Source organism: Anticarsia gemmatalis, chromosome 21 (genome assembly GCF_050436995.1).
Source record: "Anticarsia gemmatalis isolate Benzon Research Colony breed Stoneville strain chromosome 21, ilAntGemm2 primary, whole genome shotgun sequence".
In the NCBI taxonomy this organism is placed as follows: Eukaryota; Metazoa; Arthropoda; class Insecta; order Lepidoptera; family Erebidae; genus Anticarsia; species Anticarsia gemmatalis.
In genome coordinates, this window is record NC_134765.1 from 5,647,995 (window position 1) to 5,664,871 (window position 16,877).

General features: G+C 35.1%; 1 protein-coding gene across 8 annotated transcripts in view; it reads left to right on the forward strand.

Annotated features, from left to right (window-relative positions):
- Positions 1–16,433, forward strand: part of kmr (pleckstrin homology domain-containing family A member kramer) — a 48,765-nt gene extending 32,332 nt beyond the window's left edge. For 3 of the 8 annotated variants that reach the window (XM_076128289.1, XM_076128292.1, XM_076128290.1), the window contains 3 exons: positions 9–204; positions 958–4,284; positions 4,642–4,782. In XM_076128289.1, coding sequence (XP_075984404.1) covers positions 9–204; positions 958–4,256 — 3,495 coding nt within the window. In that variant the 3' untranslated portion in view covers positions 4,257–4,284; positions 4,642–4,782. Of the gene's footprint in view, positions 1–8; positions 205–957; positions 4,285–4,641; positions 4,869–4,946; positions 5,070–5,197; positions 5,375–5,577; positions 5,823–7,083; positions 7,242–7,424; positions 7,601–7,902; positions 8,045–8,295; positions 8,419–8,723; positions 8,946–9,125; positions 9,809–10,173; positions 10,363–10,900; positions 10,997–11,701; positions 11,799–12,401; positions 12,713–12,866 lie in introns of those variants that run through there. The other 5 variants (XR_012959957.1, XM_076128293.1, XM_076128294.1 and 2 more) reach the window with 5 other exon arrangements.
- The last annotated feature ends 444 nt before the right edge of the window (positions 16,434–16,877 follow it).

Here is a 16,877-nt window from a genome sequence, read left to right on the forward strand (position 1 = left end):
TGTTTCAGCGTGAGGAATCAATGAAACGACTACTTGAATGGAAGCAAAGAATGCTACAATCTCCACTAACGCGTAAAAGTACTCCAGCAACAATTTCTTTAGCAAGATCTTTGAATCAAAGCCGCCAGTCTTTGAGATCAGATCAGTACAAACCTAAGACTTATACCAATGCTTCCTACAACAGCTACTCTTCAGATGATGAAGGTATGTCCTTAGATTATGTTTATTTTCCTATGTATGTGATTTGTTCGTAGGTAGTTGATATTTTGTAGCATGATATAAAGTTCGCATATCTTTAAATATTGGTGTCAAAAGTCTACAATCAGTAAAGCATGGGTCGTTTATATGAAAATATTGAGATAAATTATGTGCATGGAAAATTACTGTGTTATAAATACCAATACGATATCTTATGTAAAAAGTGATTATCATAGAGTTAACATCCTAATAGAAATTATTTGTTAAGAATGTAGTAAATACCTATTAATAATATCATGCCTATTCTTATAAAATATAATTCTTTTTATAAGTACTTACATTCTAAATCATAAATAAACAATTAATTTGGGCGCGATTAATTCTGTTTTCATTCCTATACAAAATTTCAAACTATGAAAATGCCATAGAATCAGAAAAATATTCATTATAATTATTATGTGTAATATTTTATCATATACATGGAACCTGCAGTAGCATTATGATGACTTCGCTTTGCGGAGAGGTACCTTCCTGCCTGCGGGGACATTGTGCCACTAACATCATTTTACTGATCTACTATCCGGTGGTGGGTTATAAATACTAGTTATTGTTGGTTTTATCTTGCGTAGTTTGCATCACTCTAACACCTGAAACGAAACCTACTAACAATATGGTGACCATTAGGAAATCTATAAATCATTAATATGTTGAATAATTACTATTGACATAGTCATTACCGGTTTCACTTTTGCACCTCAGAGGAAACACCGGGCACTGATCTGCAAAAACCCAGAGATATGCAGGCAGGAAGGTCTCATAAAGTGAACCTTACAAGTCCTATCGTTATGCGACCTATTACCCCGCACGCGTCCTCTATTACTCAATTAAGTACTGAAGATACATACGAAGAAAAAATTATTACGAACAATCTCGAAAACACTTATCAAAATGTTCTTTGTACAATATCTTTACCTAAATTAGAATTAGAAGATAAAAGCAACGATTATACCGACGCCACTGAACAAATTGAAGACTCGACAGAGCATAGAGAAGATGGATATGAAACAAACGACAGCGAGGCCGAGTCTGAAACACAAATGGAATATACGGATAATGATTTAGATGAAGTTTTACTTCAGTCAGATGAAGAAACAACCAACAACCTTCAGGAAAATAACGCGGCAGCTGTAGAAACAGAAAATGAAGATGTGAATATACAAGAATCTGATAAGAATCAAGAAGATCCTCCGGTCAGTCCACCAGTTCCTGGCGAGAACCATTACTTACCTATGAGTCCTCGGAAGGTTTCAGTGATAGAACCACCTCATAAAGCGATTTTTGAAAGTCTTAGTGTATTTGATCAGACAATGCCTCTAGGTTACGAAGACAATCCATACGTCGAAATGAATATAGGAAATGAAGAAGAAGATACTCAGACATACGAAATCGTTTGTGTTAATAATGGTAAAGTTGAACCAGTTTATATGGAACTGAACAATGTAGAGCCTTGTGAAAATAAAATAAAAGAGGGTACAGTGTCAAGTAAACTATTAGATACTGCATCAAATTTTGCCGATTCAAACAACCATACCTTAAAGCGAGCTTCAAAAACTGATAAGGCCGCCAAAGAAAAAATTGTGAGTTCCGATATCGATGATGAAACTAACAAAGAAGTAACTTTAGACACACCTTTTAGCAGATTTAGCATTTCCGATACATTCCGTCCTGCCTCATATTACTTAAGCGGCAGTAAAAATGCATTAGACCAACAGGACAGTTCTGACAGCGAAATCCATTCACCTCCTCCTGTGCCAAGTTCTTCTCCCCCTTGTGATGATTTATCAGATGATGCCCTATCTAAATACATATTAGATAAATTAGACAAATCAGACATGTCACAAGATAATTCTATTTTAAAAATGTTGACGTGTGAAAATCAGAAGATGAACACCGTCAAAAGAAAAACGACATCCCTCATGATTTACGGTAGTCGAACATCAATACATGACACACTTTCTAGGGGAGAGAAAATACGTAATAGCCGAGCAAGTCTGAACGATCGGAGTAAAATGAATGAAAGCTCTAGTAATTTACTAAGTAGTACTCTACTTGATTACAACCACTCTAGTAGTATTGAAACGGATTCTTTAAGAAGTTATAGTGCAGATAGAGGCTCTTCCAGATTATCGCTAGAATCTGATGTCAGCAGCAAATTTGATATAGCACCATCGAACATGTCATCTGAAGTTACTAGTTTAAATGATAGTGAGATGTGTATTGACTTCAGAAACCCCGCTGGATATCGAAACATAGAGATGATGATAAAAAGAAGACCACTCTCTGACGATTCACTTTTTGAATTAGTCAAGGCCGAAATACCAATGCCCAGTAACGATGTGCCCACTTTTATAGATTTGGATAGATATTTAGACAACTTACAACCAAGTACCAGTGAGACTCATCATCATCACTTGAATACGTCAGCACCAGAATCAAATTATAAAGACAATGTTATTCAAGCAGCTCTACAAACTGTATCACACACTCGTTGTTCCAGCACTCCAGTAAATCATAATGGTAGATTGAATAGCTTTGGCGGCAGGAACTCTGTTGGTTCCCAGTTTAGAAACATTAGTGAACAAACGGCTAATTTCATGGGTTCACAAAGTTCTTGCAGTTCATCCGGAATACCCAAATCACCGATGTCGTATTATTCCAAAAATTACGATGAAGAAAAAATACTGAGTAAAAATTTAAACAATGATGCTTTCTCTGATAAAGTAAAAGAATTTGAAACCGAAAAAATAGTGCTTAGAACTGGAAATGAAACTAATGCATCTTCGACTTCAACGGGTTTTCATAGCAGGGAAAGTTCCACTGAGCATAGTGCACCTTACTATTATTCTGATCTTTCTTCGCAAGAGCATATTAACGTTCTACCCACGTCTCATTATCTGAAAAATACTAATCTACATCGCAAACTTAATAATCAAAGACGTAGGGGGCCATTGCATAAGAAAAATGACATTTCACATATCCATAACCCTATTCGAAATAATCAAGTTATAATGTCTGAACCGTCTTTTGAATTAGCTGCGTCGGCTAGGAGCGTGTCTGTGGAGTTTTTGAGTGCAGCGGACAAGGACCCAGAAATAGATATGAAAAATATATATGAATCTACGGGTGGTAGAAATTCTAAAATTCCGGAATCTATGAATTTGTCAGGCCTTGGTTGCAAAAGAAATTCAGGCAGTAATAATAATAGTCATAACGAAAATTCATCATTGGATTCAAATATCATAAATGCAAGCGCTTTAATAAAATTATCTAGTACAAGTATGTCGTCACATTGTAGTGGAAATTCGTCAAATACTGTTTATTACGATGCAGAAGCAGACGCAGGCGCGTATGAAAATGTCATATGTCAAGGAGACAAACACTGGGATGAAGATTCCTTGTGGAGAGATAATTTGAGGAGAGTGTCTCACAGACATGCCCGGTCAATGGATGACTTAGATTCGATGCCCGCCGGGACTTCATTATCCTCAAAAATGAGCATGGAGGCATGTGGGATGAATAGCATAAAAAGAGTGAAAAAAGATGCTAACAATAAAATTAGTCGAAATGTTACATACGTTAATTGTGACATTCAAGGAAGAGTTTTAAGAAATAGAGAAAACAATACTAGTTTCCATTGTCATTTACTTGAGGAAGAACAAAAAATAGACGATAATGATGTTTATGTTAGCCTTGCTGAAAATGCTGAAATGTCATTTGAAAACACAGATGAGGGTGTATATGAGCAGTTAGCAATAGATTCTTTAAAAAATGCGGCGTTGCTTACAAACACGAGTAATACTATAAACGTAGAAGAAAGGAGTAAAAAAAAGTTTGAAATCGATAGAGAAAAATTGAGGCAGTGGGATTTAATGTCGAGTGGTTTAATGAAGGGTAGAGCAGGTCGCGTGCGGGGTGCGGGTACTAGTGCGGGCGTAGGAGATGCTGCCTGTAGTACGGACACTGGAACTGACAGTGCAAGCAATGAAGGTATCCTCTAACATTCTAAGGTCCCGTAAGGTACACTATGTAAGTGATATTTCTGTTACAATATTTAAGCAAAGCAAAGTCATTATTTATATCTACTTGAACTGTAAATAATTTGGCATTTTTATGTTTTCTGACCTACAGTTAATAGAGAAAAATTTTTGGTTTCAAGGAAGGGTTTAAACACGATAAGGTGTAAAGCAAAATAAGCATGCAAACTTAACATGGATTGTGTTTTTGTAAATAGTAATAAATGTACTAATATGCAAAAAGAAGCACACTTTATCATGTTTTGCCATTAATTTCAAAAATAAAATAAGGAATTGTATAATTAAACTATTAATAAAAAATATTTTTCATCCATTATAAAATATCATTCAACATAAAACATTATTTTAGCTTCTATGACAATGTCAGGCACGCACACGGAATCTGGTACAAACAATAATTCAACAAATCAGCAAGCCTTGTCCAAAAAAGCTTTTCTCGGAAGTAATACGTCTATTGGAAGGAACAGTCGAGACGCCAACATACCAGTACGGGCGGTAAGCCCAAGAGTCAGATGGGTGGAAGATAAATCAAACGACCACTATGGCTCACAACAGATGTCTACATCCCAACAAAACGTAAGGCCTTTAATGAAATTATTTATTTTTTAACTTTTTGTTTTGTTTGCAAATGTCTATCTTGCGTCTTTTTCACAGTTACATGCGTTAACAGCAACTGAAGACTCATGGGCATCAGCTAGATCTCCATCAAGAGCTTCTCAGCAGCCTATAAGAGCTGTTAGCCCAAGAGTTCGAAGGAACACTGAAACAGATGAATTGGTATGAAATCATGATATTTGTAAATGTGTTCATTAGTTATTGTTTGTGTTCACGACATTAATCACTAGTTTTGTTTTAGTTTTTATGTTGCTTTATCATTTGTGTTGCGTTTTATATTATCACAATAGCAAAGAGGGGTCCAGCAGCTCAATCTGAGTGAACAAATGGACGAGATTCCTACCGCCGGAGAGCTTCTGGGTCGTACTCATGAAGAGTTGGTGTTACTCTTGATACAACTACGAAGGCGGCATGCGGCGACACATCGCGCCATCGAGCAGTGCAGTGCCCAAATCAGTAGCATTGAGGTGTTTGTTTATGCTTTATATTTTATTTAGTGCCATTACTGTAGTTTGAGTTTTGTAGTTGTGTTTTTGTGTTTACTTGTTTATTTTGACCATACCATAATCTTACCAACTTTTTGTTTCAAAATCAAACATGTGCTACATAAAAATTAATAGAAAAATAACATGAATTTGAATATTTGCATCAAAATACTTTTTTTTTACAGGACTGCCTCAGTTCTTTAAAAGCAATGGAACGCGAAGAGAGTCTTCAACGCTTAGAGCAGCTTAAAATTCAACTGATGGAATTGGAACACCAGTATGAAAAGAGCAAACCTCTCGTACAGTTAGTCGACAATATGGTGAAGCTGGGATCTCTGTATAATAGACCTGGATCTACGATTGAACGTCTGGAGAGAAATCAGAGATTAAGACAAAAAGTATTAGCTGAACACGCTCTAGAGCAACAAAGGTACGAGATTCATATGAATATTAATTATAAACGTTTTGCAGTTATCATATAAAAGATATATTAGACACATTAAATATAATGCCATCAAAAACATTCTGTAAAAACCTCAAGTCTCGCCGTAAAAAGTTGTGAGATCTGTATAATACCAAGTCGATTAATCTATTTAGTCTCTACTTAAAGGACCTTCTGTCTTAAGTTATTACGTATGTTATTATCATGCCAATTTAAAAAAAAATACCTCTAAAACAAATAGACCGACCTGGTCATCGCATGATTTGATTATTAGTATGTATCACACTAGACAGCACGACGAGAAGTTAATGCTCCTGAAATGTTAATGGCGAATTTGTGTTTTCTTGCGATGACCAAGTCGATCTATTTGTTTTAAAGGTATTTTTTTTAAATTGGCATGATAATAACATACGTAATAACTTAAGACAGAAGGTCCTTTAAGTAGAGACTAAATAGATTAATCGACTTGGTATTATACAGATCTCACAACTTTTTACGGCGAGACTTGAGGTTTTTACAGAATGTTTTTGATGGCATCTCACTTCTTTTTGTAGAGCGAACATAAGGCCAATTTGTATGGAAAGACGTTATATTTTTTCATAATTCAACATATTTTCCTATGGGAATGTTGTTCAGTTTCATGGGCTAAACACCCTTACCCACCCTATACCCCCTCCCGTTATGCCTCATATAGTATGTACCTATTTACACCTATTTATTTTATTTTCTACAGTAATAATAATTCTTTAACTGCAAATGTAACCTTGTAATCTTATACATTTATATGGGATTACAAAGTTATTGTTGCAGTTGGTGTATTTAGAAAACTGGACCGAAATTAGAAAATATTGGATTTTTCCCATGATTAAGACACTAAACCCTATTTGTATTCTAAATTTAAGGCTTCTAAGTCTGCTAGAAGTACCTTAGACTTTTGATGATCGGTGAGTCAGTGAGTCAGTGAATCAGTGAGTGACAAAATTCAAAATTTTAACAAGTTGTCATTCTTAAACTACTGGTTCAAATTGACTGAAATTTTAAACATACCGTATTTATACAATGACTGATTAGTTGCTGAAAATCCAGGTTTCTTGTTTTATCCACAACGAAATTATAGGGGTGTCAAAAATAGCCCGAATTGCTTCGAGAAAAGGATGTTAACGGCCGTGCCGCTTTTTTTTTGCTCGACTTGCGGGGGCACTTCCGTGCCCCCAGATTATACTAAAATAAATTAAAATATATTTTACAGATGGTTAGAGAGTGTTGCCGCTGGAAAACCATTAGAAACCGAGGCAGCGAGAGCAAGAGTGGCTGAACTTTGGGCGCTAGAGCAAGAACTTGCTGACGAAGCCGCCATATTGCAAGGCATGAAAACTGACAAAGACGCCATTGAGAATTTACTTACTGGTAAGTGACAAGTTTGGTCATCAAAACGAGGGTAGAAATGCGATACTCATTTAATTGTGTAATAAATAAAATACAGTAAGGACATTTACAAGACTTTACTAGAATTAAGTCTACCAAATCTATAGTCTTTACTATCAATTGGTTTCTTTATAAACCTAATCAAAAATGTATTTTGATTTTCAGGTGTCCGCACCAAATTTGATGGTGTTCATCATAAAAATGATCTGACAGTTGAAGTCAATGCAGCTGCTGCAATGAGTCGGCGAGCTCCGCCGAGCAACCCTCCTTCTGGAGGTGGTCTCGAGGCAGAACTGGCGCGAGTGCAAGAGATGTTGGCACACAATTCTAAGGTTTATAAGGTTTTCGTCTATATCATGCACTTTTATTTTATTTATATAAGTAGTTTGGTAATTTTATTATATTTTCTGTTTGTTTTTTGCTGCACGCCTTATTATTATTTTAATATTCTTACTAGTAATATTTTGTTGACATTATTTTGTGAATAATATTATTGTATATTTTTTTAATAGTTTACGAGTATAAAAAGCATGTCTATTTAAGAGGTATTATGGGCGATGCATGTTAGCTTAGATGTACATTTTAGAAAAAGTGCCCTAGCCAAACGAATATAGAAAATAATTTATATGAATAAATGTTGTAGAAATTGGAGCAAACGGTGGCAGACAACGCTCGTCTGGAGCGTGAACTGCAACAGTTACGCCGAGCGCTGCAGGCACGGAGAGCGGCCGGACCTCATCAACATCATGCACAAGTGTCAAATCCCACCGCTATGCTTGAAGATGGTTGGTTCATGCATCAATATTCTATATTTTTAGAATAATATATTCATAGTCAAATTTATTGGCAAGACCTTTAGCCAACGAAGGAATATGTTGGTAGTATAACATGTTAAGTAGTTTTTTTATCATATACGTTTGTAGTGTTGGTGGACTTGGTACAGTTGGAACAGTACATTGGTACCCCTGGCTGAGGAACCCATGAGTAGTTCAGAGAGTGATTCATGATACTGTAATGTTAAATAATTCTCTTGCAGAAGTATCCCGTGTCCAGCAGCTGGTGTCTGCGTTGCAACGTCAGCGTCAAGAGCTGAGTCGTGCCGTCAGACATCTGACGCAACAGTCGCATGCTCTACAGACTAGCCATGACGCTATGCCGGGTATGTACACTCTGCTACTAATAATGTACTTCCTTATATACTTAACCTAGGTGGGTTACTAAAGCTACGTCTAACTTCAGAAAATCCTGTATTACAGATGGTTTTTGTTTTCACCATCATCAGTTAGTCGGAAAAGCTCTGGCAAAGATTGTTTATTTTGCATTGCTTAGTTCGGCACAAACAGCTACGAGTTGGTACTATTATTATTTGAATGATGCACACATGAGAAAACTTACCGAGTCCTAGGCGTATTATGTATTGCAATTCTTTAACATAATTATGAACGTATATTGTTTTGCTTGCAGGTAAACGCCGGCCCATGTCCTCTTGGCAAGAGACCAACCTCGACACTGGTCATACCATCGACCATGGACATTCAGACTATGACTATGACATCGGGCCTCTGCTCCCACCGGGACATTACGAGCCAACCAATATGGAGACCCCACTCTATGTAGATACGAGAGGACCAGGGAATGACGTCACCTCACCATTGAACAGTGAGGATCTACAACACTCTGGTTTCGGTAAGATATAAAGAAAAAATAATAATTGCCATAATATGTCGTTGTTCCTTTTGATGATGATTAAATAATATTCTCCTTTTTCTAGATTTTCTTTCATTACACTTTATGTTTCAGTCAACTTGCACAAATCCTTATCTAATTGAATGATGGAATAACATAATTTTTGTTATTATTTCACAGGTAACCTCTCAAATGTGGAGAAACAAGAAATAAAAACAGTTCGCATTGTCAAACGGGAAAGCGAAAGACGTCAAAGAGACCGAGAACGTTCCCTCCAGCCAATGTCTGACTGGCCATCGAACAACATCACTGCCAACCTCGACCAGTTCTTAGAAGAAGAACTCATTCAGTCCGTCAACTATTCACGTTCGTCTTCCTTACCACGAGGCGACAAGTACGACCATTACTACACACAACCAGAACAAAACTATTTGCAACAGAACATGGATCTCAGCCCCAAATATGTATCGAGTCCATCTCTTTCAAATTACGACTTTTCACAAAACATTTCGTCTCTAAGCAGTAGCTATCATAAGAGTTATGATAGGTCTGGATATGATAGAATGTCTTTGTCGACGCAGTACTTGAACAGCCCTACGGATAGTTCTAGAACTTTGACCAACGACCCGCTGTCTAAGACTAGTAGTGTCGTAAGTCTGACAAGGTCTCATATGGAGTTGTCTCCAATCTTCAAGAGTGAGGCTGCTAAACAGATTATCACTGAGATGTCGGGTGATGCGCCTAAGAATGGTTCGTTGCATCGAAGACAAGTGCCCAAAGAAAAACGAAGGCACTACACGGCCCCACATCATCTTAGTGCAAAAACGCTGAATGAAATGCCGAAGGATGCATACAATCAAGACGTGAGTATAAAACTTTGCTTAGCCAGACACTTACAAAAAGGTTACGCAATAAACAGAAATTAAAATTACCCTGATTATAATTAATCATTCATTGACTTACAAAAAATGCCAAACGTCGGGAATATTTTATAAAACGTTGTTTAAATTAGCTCAATACTGCATGTTTTACATTTCTTGACACTAAGGAAATGTAGTTTTTTAGCAAATAAACTGTAATGTTAGGTCGTTTACGCGCAAAATGGTAAATCTTCAACAGTGGCTCATTACTATTAAAAAACATTGTAAAATTACGCGTACTTTACTTACATATACAAATAATACAACGGAGCCTATACCAGTAGTAATAGTAGTGTGTCGTATACCAGAAGGGCCGGCGCGCGGTGGACGACGCGGACATGGAGCTGGTGCTGCGCGGCGCGGCGCCCGACGTGGTGCGGTCTGCGCTGGCGCCCGCCGCGCCCGCGCCCGCAGCCCGCCGGGCGGACAACACTATCGACCAGCTGCTCGCCGCGCCGCAGAAGATACTCATACCCGAGCGGTACATACCCGAGAAGGTAACTGCACTTTTCATACTTCATATACTGTAGCACGATTCTGTACAGTCGGTACCGGTCCCGAGAGTTTGACATTTAAAATGCACGGCCAAAAAGTAGTTGCTACGACGCCCGTTAGAGGCGCTGATCAGATTTTCGTTCAAAATTTCTTGATAGCTAGCCGGTTGTCGGTAGTCGATAGTGGTAGAGAATCGAGTTACTGATAATATTTATTTCTATTGTCTTCATACGAGCAACATTTTGTGGAATAATTATTAGATTTACCACGCATAGATGGACTTGGTCTTTGTGTTAGTTTATCGAAGGTGCATGTGGTCAGTGTTTTGCTACTTCCTAGGATTTGAATACTGAAAATAAATGTGGACTATTGTATTCGCAAGATGAGTTATTATTAAAAATTTGCCTAGGGATTTTCAAAACTTATTAACCAGTTTAAATTGTGTTAGGGGTCTTATACCCTCTCGTTTTTGTTACTAATAATTACAATAAAAGAGAAGCCTTCTACAAAATACTTATCGTCGTCATCTTTTCAATATAGCCACCAGAATTGTCTCCAGAAGAGCAACAAAAGAGGCAAGAGAAAGTGGAATCTATCAAGAAAATGTTAACGAGCACATCGGCGGACCCCAACAAGGTAACGCTCGTTGCTTTTTATATAAATCTCTATTCACTTCCGAACTACGTTCTACGATGCGTGACTTCCTGACAGATAATGACCATAAAGAATTCATTCTACGAATGAATTATGACCATTTCCGATAACCACTGACACTGTTATAACATTATTCAGTTCGACTGATTTGAATTCAGTACGAATGTTTTTTGCGATATTACTACGACTTCTCTTCTAACTTTTCCGCGTAGCTTCTTCATAGTATTTCCTATAGTCGATATTCGTGACTTCATTGCCCATAAATCTTCATAGTAATCGACTTTTACATGGAATGCATCCACTTCATTGACATATACAATCACTATACAAATCGTGCACCCTGTACTCGCTCGCTCTGCTTTCGTTGTTGTTCGGAATGATCTTTTTTATACTTTTTTGCATGATCATTCTTGACTCTTTATAAAATATCAACCTCTGAATATAATGTAACTACAATTAGTTCGTTGTTTGCAGATAGACTTTTCTTCATATATTTTACGATCCAATTTGTTTTCATAAAGATTTTAACTTTACATTAGAAATCTGTTAATGTTCATGATAGAACTGTTTAAAGTGTATCTGCAATCAGATGAAGCCTGTATACTTTGTATAGCCGCTTAGAATGTTGGCTGTAAATATGTAAACCAGCACAGTCCTACATGTGTGTGCTTGTATGATGACCGTTAGAGTCCGGACGCTGATGAGAAGCGGCAACGGGAGCACTTGCTACAAATGAACCAGATACTCGCCAAGCAGGTCACTGAGATGAGCAAAATCATCGCGGGTAAGGAATACGCTTATGTTACAGTTTTGCCTTTGACTGTTTCAATTTATATTTAAATTTGTTGTTGTTTATATGTCGAGTGTTTGTTCCATAATTATATAACATTGTTTTTCCTAATCAAATCGCATTTGATTATATTATGAACTGTATTAATTTCCGGAATTTCCATGAAATATTTCTTTACATTACTTTTAAAGCGGTAACTTTTCTCTTGTATCGATAAAGTTATGTACTTATGGAATATTACTTTTTAAAATTTACATTGAATTGTCAAAGTAGTTAGTATTTTATCTTTTGAATTAAAAACTCTTTGATAAACTGCATCAAAATATTTTTTGCATTTAATAAGAATTTCTAGACTTGTTGAGCGATTGACTTTTAATGTTGGAACACTGCAATAAATTAATTATCTATTTAATTTTAATTCTAGAATTTTAATAAATTTTGAACTCTGAAACTATTCTTCGTTCTCATATAAATGTGTCATTTTGAATTTTGGTTTTGTGTTCAAAGTAACAATTCGTTAAATGTTATGTGACTAACTTCCACGTGTGTTCACGCCAGTAACCGTTTGCTTGATGTTGTTTGTCCCGTTTTGTGCAGGAACCAACACTGAGCAAGGACCGTCTGCATCCAACCACTGATAAGCCATAACACATCTTACACCAAGCACATATCACTCAACTTTCTTCATCTCACGATGCATCTCCAGCAGATATTACATCCACTTTAACCAACAAATATTTAACTTCAAACACTATGGTTGTGCGTCTCTACATAACATTTTCACATATTTCCGTCGCTTGAAGTCCTTCAAAATTAAAGTGTGTAAGTAAATTGGCTATTCAGACGGTCCTTAGAGGATGCCTGCTACCCAGTGTGTTGCCGCATGGTTTCGTTTTGTGCATTTTGTTGTGAGTAGTTCACTTATATAAGCTTTTAGTATAATTTTATTCATATTAGTTGCGTTCTTGTTTTGCATATTGATGTTTGAGTTGTGAGTTTTTACTAAAACTATTATTATCCTTATTTATTGTGATACTAATTGTACTTTTTATTCATTATTAGTGAAAGCATTAGAAGAACTGCCCAAAAATGGTAATGGTGACGACTTGGACGATCGTTCTCCGGACGTGGAACTACCCATCTATCAACAGCGAGACAATTTCTTCACATAAAATGAGAATGAAGAGTTTTTAATGGCGTCGACTTAAACTTAGGACCAATCAACGAAGAACTAGTTTGCTGTGTGTAATGTTTGTTCAGTTCTTCGAATTTGGTCAATTAAATTAAAATATATGTAACCTGGTATTTGGCTGTCCTTGGCTTATGAAGACATCTCTAGCGATGGAACCTATTATAGTACCTACAGCCGTACTTGCTAATATTATCACCATATTTTTAGTGGAACATGTAACCAAGCTGGGCTTTAAATAAAATATAAGCGGTCAATGTAGACGGTTCAATTAATAAAAGTAAACGCGAACGATTTTCTAATATGATTATGAATCAAATATTTAAAAATCCTTTTTAGTGTTAGTGGAAATATATTTGAATCTACTTTTTATAATTATGAGACCACTAGACGGTTAACTTATCCTGTTATGAGGTCTACTAGTATGAAAGTGAGAAAGGCTCGAATAGATATTGCTCGCAATAAAACCGTACCTTATGTTATAACACCCAATAAACTATAAATATTAGATAATTTGGACTTGTATAATGCTTTCCACATATCTATAAATATCATATCTATGTAATTAACTGCTTAGAGTAAATAGGAATTGGTATCATTTTTTGTAGCGATTGCTCAATTTTGTGGACATTCCTCAATATTTTTTACATTGTTAAGAGTATAAATATCTCATTTATAGTAAAGATTAATTCGCAGAATTTTCTTTTAAGCCGAATGATATAAGTTATACTGCTAATATCTCACATAAGACATCATATTGGAGTATTAGAAATTACAATGAAAACAGCAAAAAACTTTAAACTACTGATTTTTTTGCTAGTATTGATTTTAGCGCTATACTTATATGTTATTCGGTTTTAAACAAGTCTTCTAGACGAAAAGGCCTTCGATTGTTATAGTAGAGTTAAGATAAATAGCGAAATGTACCTAGATGATATTATTGTATACAGTTGCCATGTTTAATCATTAGAGAAGCACATGTACAAGTAAGATTTAATTTCGAGTAACGATAACAATGCGTTTTAGTATTATTTCGTTCATTTTTGTGTATTTTAATGTAAATAATACAATTTAGGTTGGTGTATTTATGACTTTGTACTTGCAGATAGCTTGTCATTACGTACTTACGGCCTGTAGCGCTCTTGAATAAGTTATGGTTAGCGTAACTAGTAGAGCGTTAGCAGACGTTATCATATCTGCTATGTATCTACAAGATACGCTATCTATAACCTTATTAATAAGAGGTGAATACATTTAGAATTTATTATATTGTTTTATGTAAAAACTTGATGTACCTAACTTCCATTGCTTCATTATATTTGTGTTGAAGCAACGAATTTGTTTGTGATACTAATACACGTGTCATATTGTACAATCAATATTGAATGCTTATTTCTCATAACACCCATTAAACGTTACACTTAGAAATAGAACATAATATACGAACTAGATACTTTGCATGTTGATTACATTTTGCAGGAATCATTATTATTAAAGTAAGTACCTTACATTGATATTAGCTGTCAGAATAAATAGATAAATGATGTAGATATATCTACAGATAAGTCTTGGATAGCGAATCTAGTAGTTAAATTCTCAAACATTAGGTGCCTTTACACACACGCTCTTTCGCGCGTGAAACAACAAAGAAAAGAGCGCGCGCCGCGCTTGTCTAGAAAAGAGCTCTCGCGAAAGAGCGTGTGTGTGTAAAGGTACCTAAGGATCTGTCATAATCCGCTTGATAAGCTCTCCAATACTTATATAGAGATTGAAAAACTGACCGTTTAAATAATATAGTTTTATTGATGTCGTATAAACGTTATTCGAATAACTAGCCAGATAGTGTAACTGACTGCAAAATGAATTAATTTGATGGGTAATCTTAAGTAGTAAATGTATCAATGTTCTATAAAAAGCTTTAAATATTCCTGCCTAAATATCAGCGTAACATAGAATGTTAACGACTTTTTATAATTTTCACCCTATATTTGCAAATACCTCCTTAAATTACTCACAGTGATTTAAAACAAATAACTCTGCGCTAGGACTTTTGTAATACTTAGCGTGATTGACTTGAAATAAAATAAGATTATTTTGCAAATAAAAGCAGTGCCATGGTATAAAATAATTTTAATCGGAGAGTAAGGTACTCAAATTAATATAATATGTTAGCGCTCGTATAGGTTTTCATAAAAACCTCGCCACTATTGCCCCCTGTCGACAAATAATGACTAAAACTTCCCAACAGCTAGAAAGACTGAGTTCATTTACCCTTCGTAACTAAAATAATTAATTTACTTCTACAGTCAATTATATACTTCCTAGAATATATTATAATGCCCTATATACAAATGGAATAAACTTCCAAAATCTATTCCCAATTATATTTACCAGTAGTATTCCGAATTACTTAATATTATGACTAGAAGTACTTTCCTTTCAAATTACTGGTTTTTCCGAATTTATATATCTAGTAGGTTTTTTGATAAATAAAATTGAAAGTTAAAGAAATTAATAATGATAGAATTTGTCACTTCCTGTTGTTATTGAAAGGGTGAGTTTAAAAATATAATCGAAGATAATACGGAAGGAGGAACTAGGTTTTTTCGGAACCGGTTTTCCCAGAAACAAAGATTTAAATATTTAACTATAAAACAAGGTAAAATAGTAACTAAACACGAAAAAGAAATACCCATGTTAAATTATAGAAAAACGTTTTCCCTATCAAATATTTATCGCCTTATAAGTAGACTGTATGTATTCGAATCAATTTTGAAACATTCAAAGTGATGTAATATAGAGTTAGTATTGTAGCCACTTATAATCAACGAATAAATTGGTGTTAAAGACAAAAGTAGCTAAATGTTAAAGCTTCTTTGATTGTTGGAAAGTTAAAACCATACATGAAAATAGCGACTGCGGTCTATATACTGATTTGATGTACTTAAAACCTTTTAGTTTTTGGTCCTTCAGTGTACTCTATCTACTATTGCAAGGCATATAGCTGCAAAGCTACTAGTTTTCTTTTTGACAAATCGCAGTAAACAAAAAGCGAAAAGAAAATAGACTTACCCTAGTAGAAATACCCATTCATTTTACTGTCACGAAGAAAAACCTACGACCATGTGGTATTTGGTTTAAAATTGGAAAAAGTGTAGCTTTGTTGTTGACTCCTAAGGACTGTGATGAAAGTAACTTTTTTGCTACATTTTTTCCTTATTTATGAAGTAGCCTGACTTTGGTCGTGGGTTTTTCTTCCCAATAATTCATATTAACGCCTAAATCAATTACCTGATTATGCCTTAAATGAGTTGTTGTGTAAATACCTACAGGGAATTGTGCATATTGTTTTATATTATTGACTATCCAATTATACATCAATCCTTGTAATTATAGTGCGTATGTTGTTCACATCTGAAAATAAATAATATGCTATACTATACCATGGTTTTATTAATAAAATATGATATCGACAATACCCAATATTTGGTTTGAATAGAGCGCCTGATTGAAAATAAATAGGTACATTCGTTATAACGTTGATTAGAGAGTGGATTATACAAGGCGTTGGCAAAGCTGGCATTTTGGTTGTAACATTGAACTCTATATTTGTACCAAATTAAACCTTTGTAATCAATAAATTATCTAATAATTGAAAACTAATTAAATTTTATATATAATTGAAATAAATACCAATAATAATATAATAGTTTTAGTAACTGCATAATGAATAACTTACTCAAATATTCACAAAAAAAACCTACTGATTTTAATGAAACATGTTCAATTTCCCGGTATGAATAATGGTGATGGTGACGCTTAGGGAATCTCCTTTAACAGGAAAGAGTAAGTACTGTCATACATACGAGTACTAGTATTGGTAA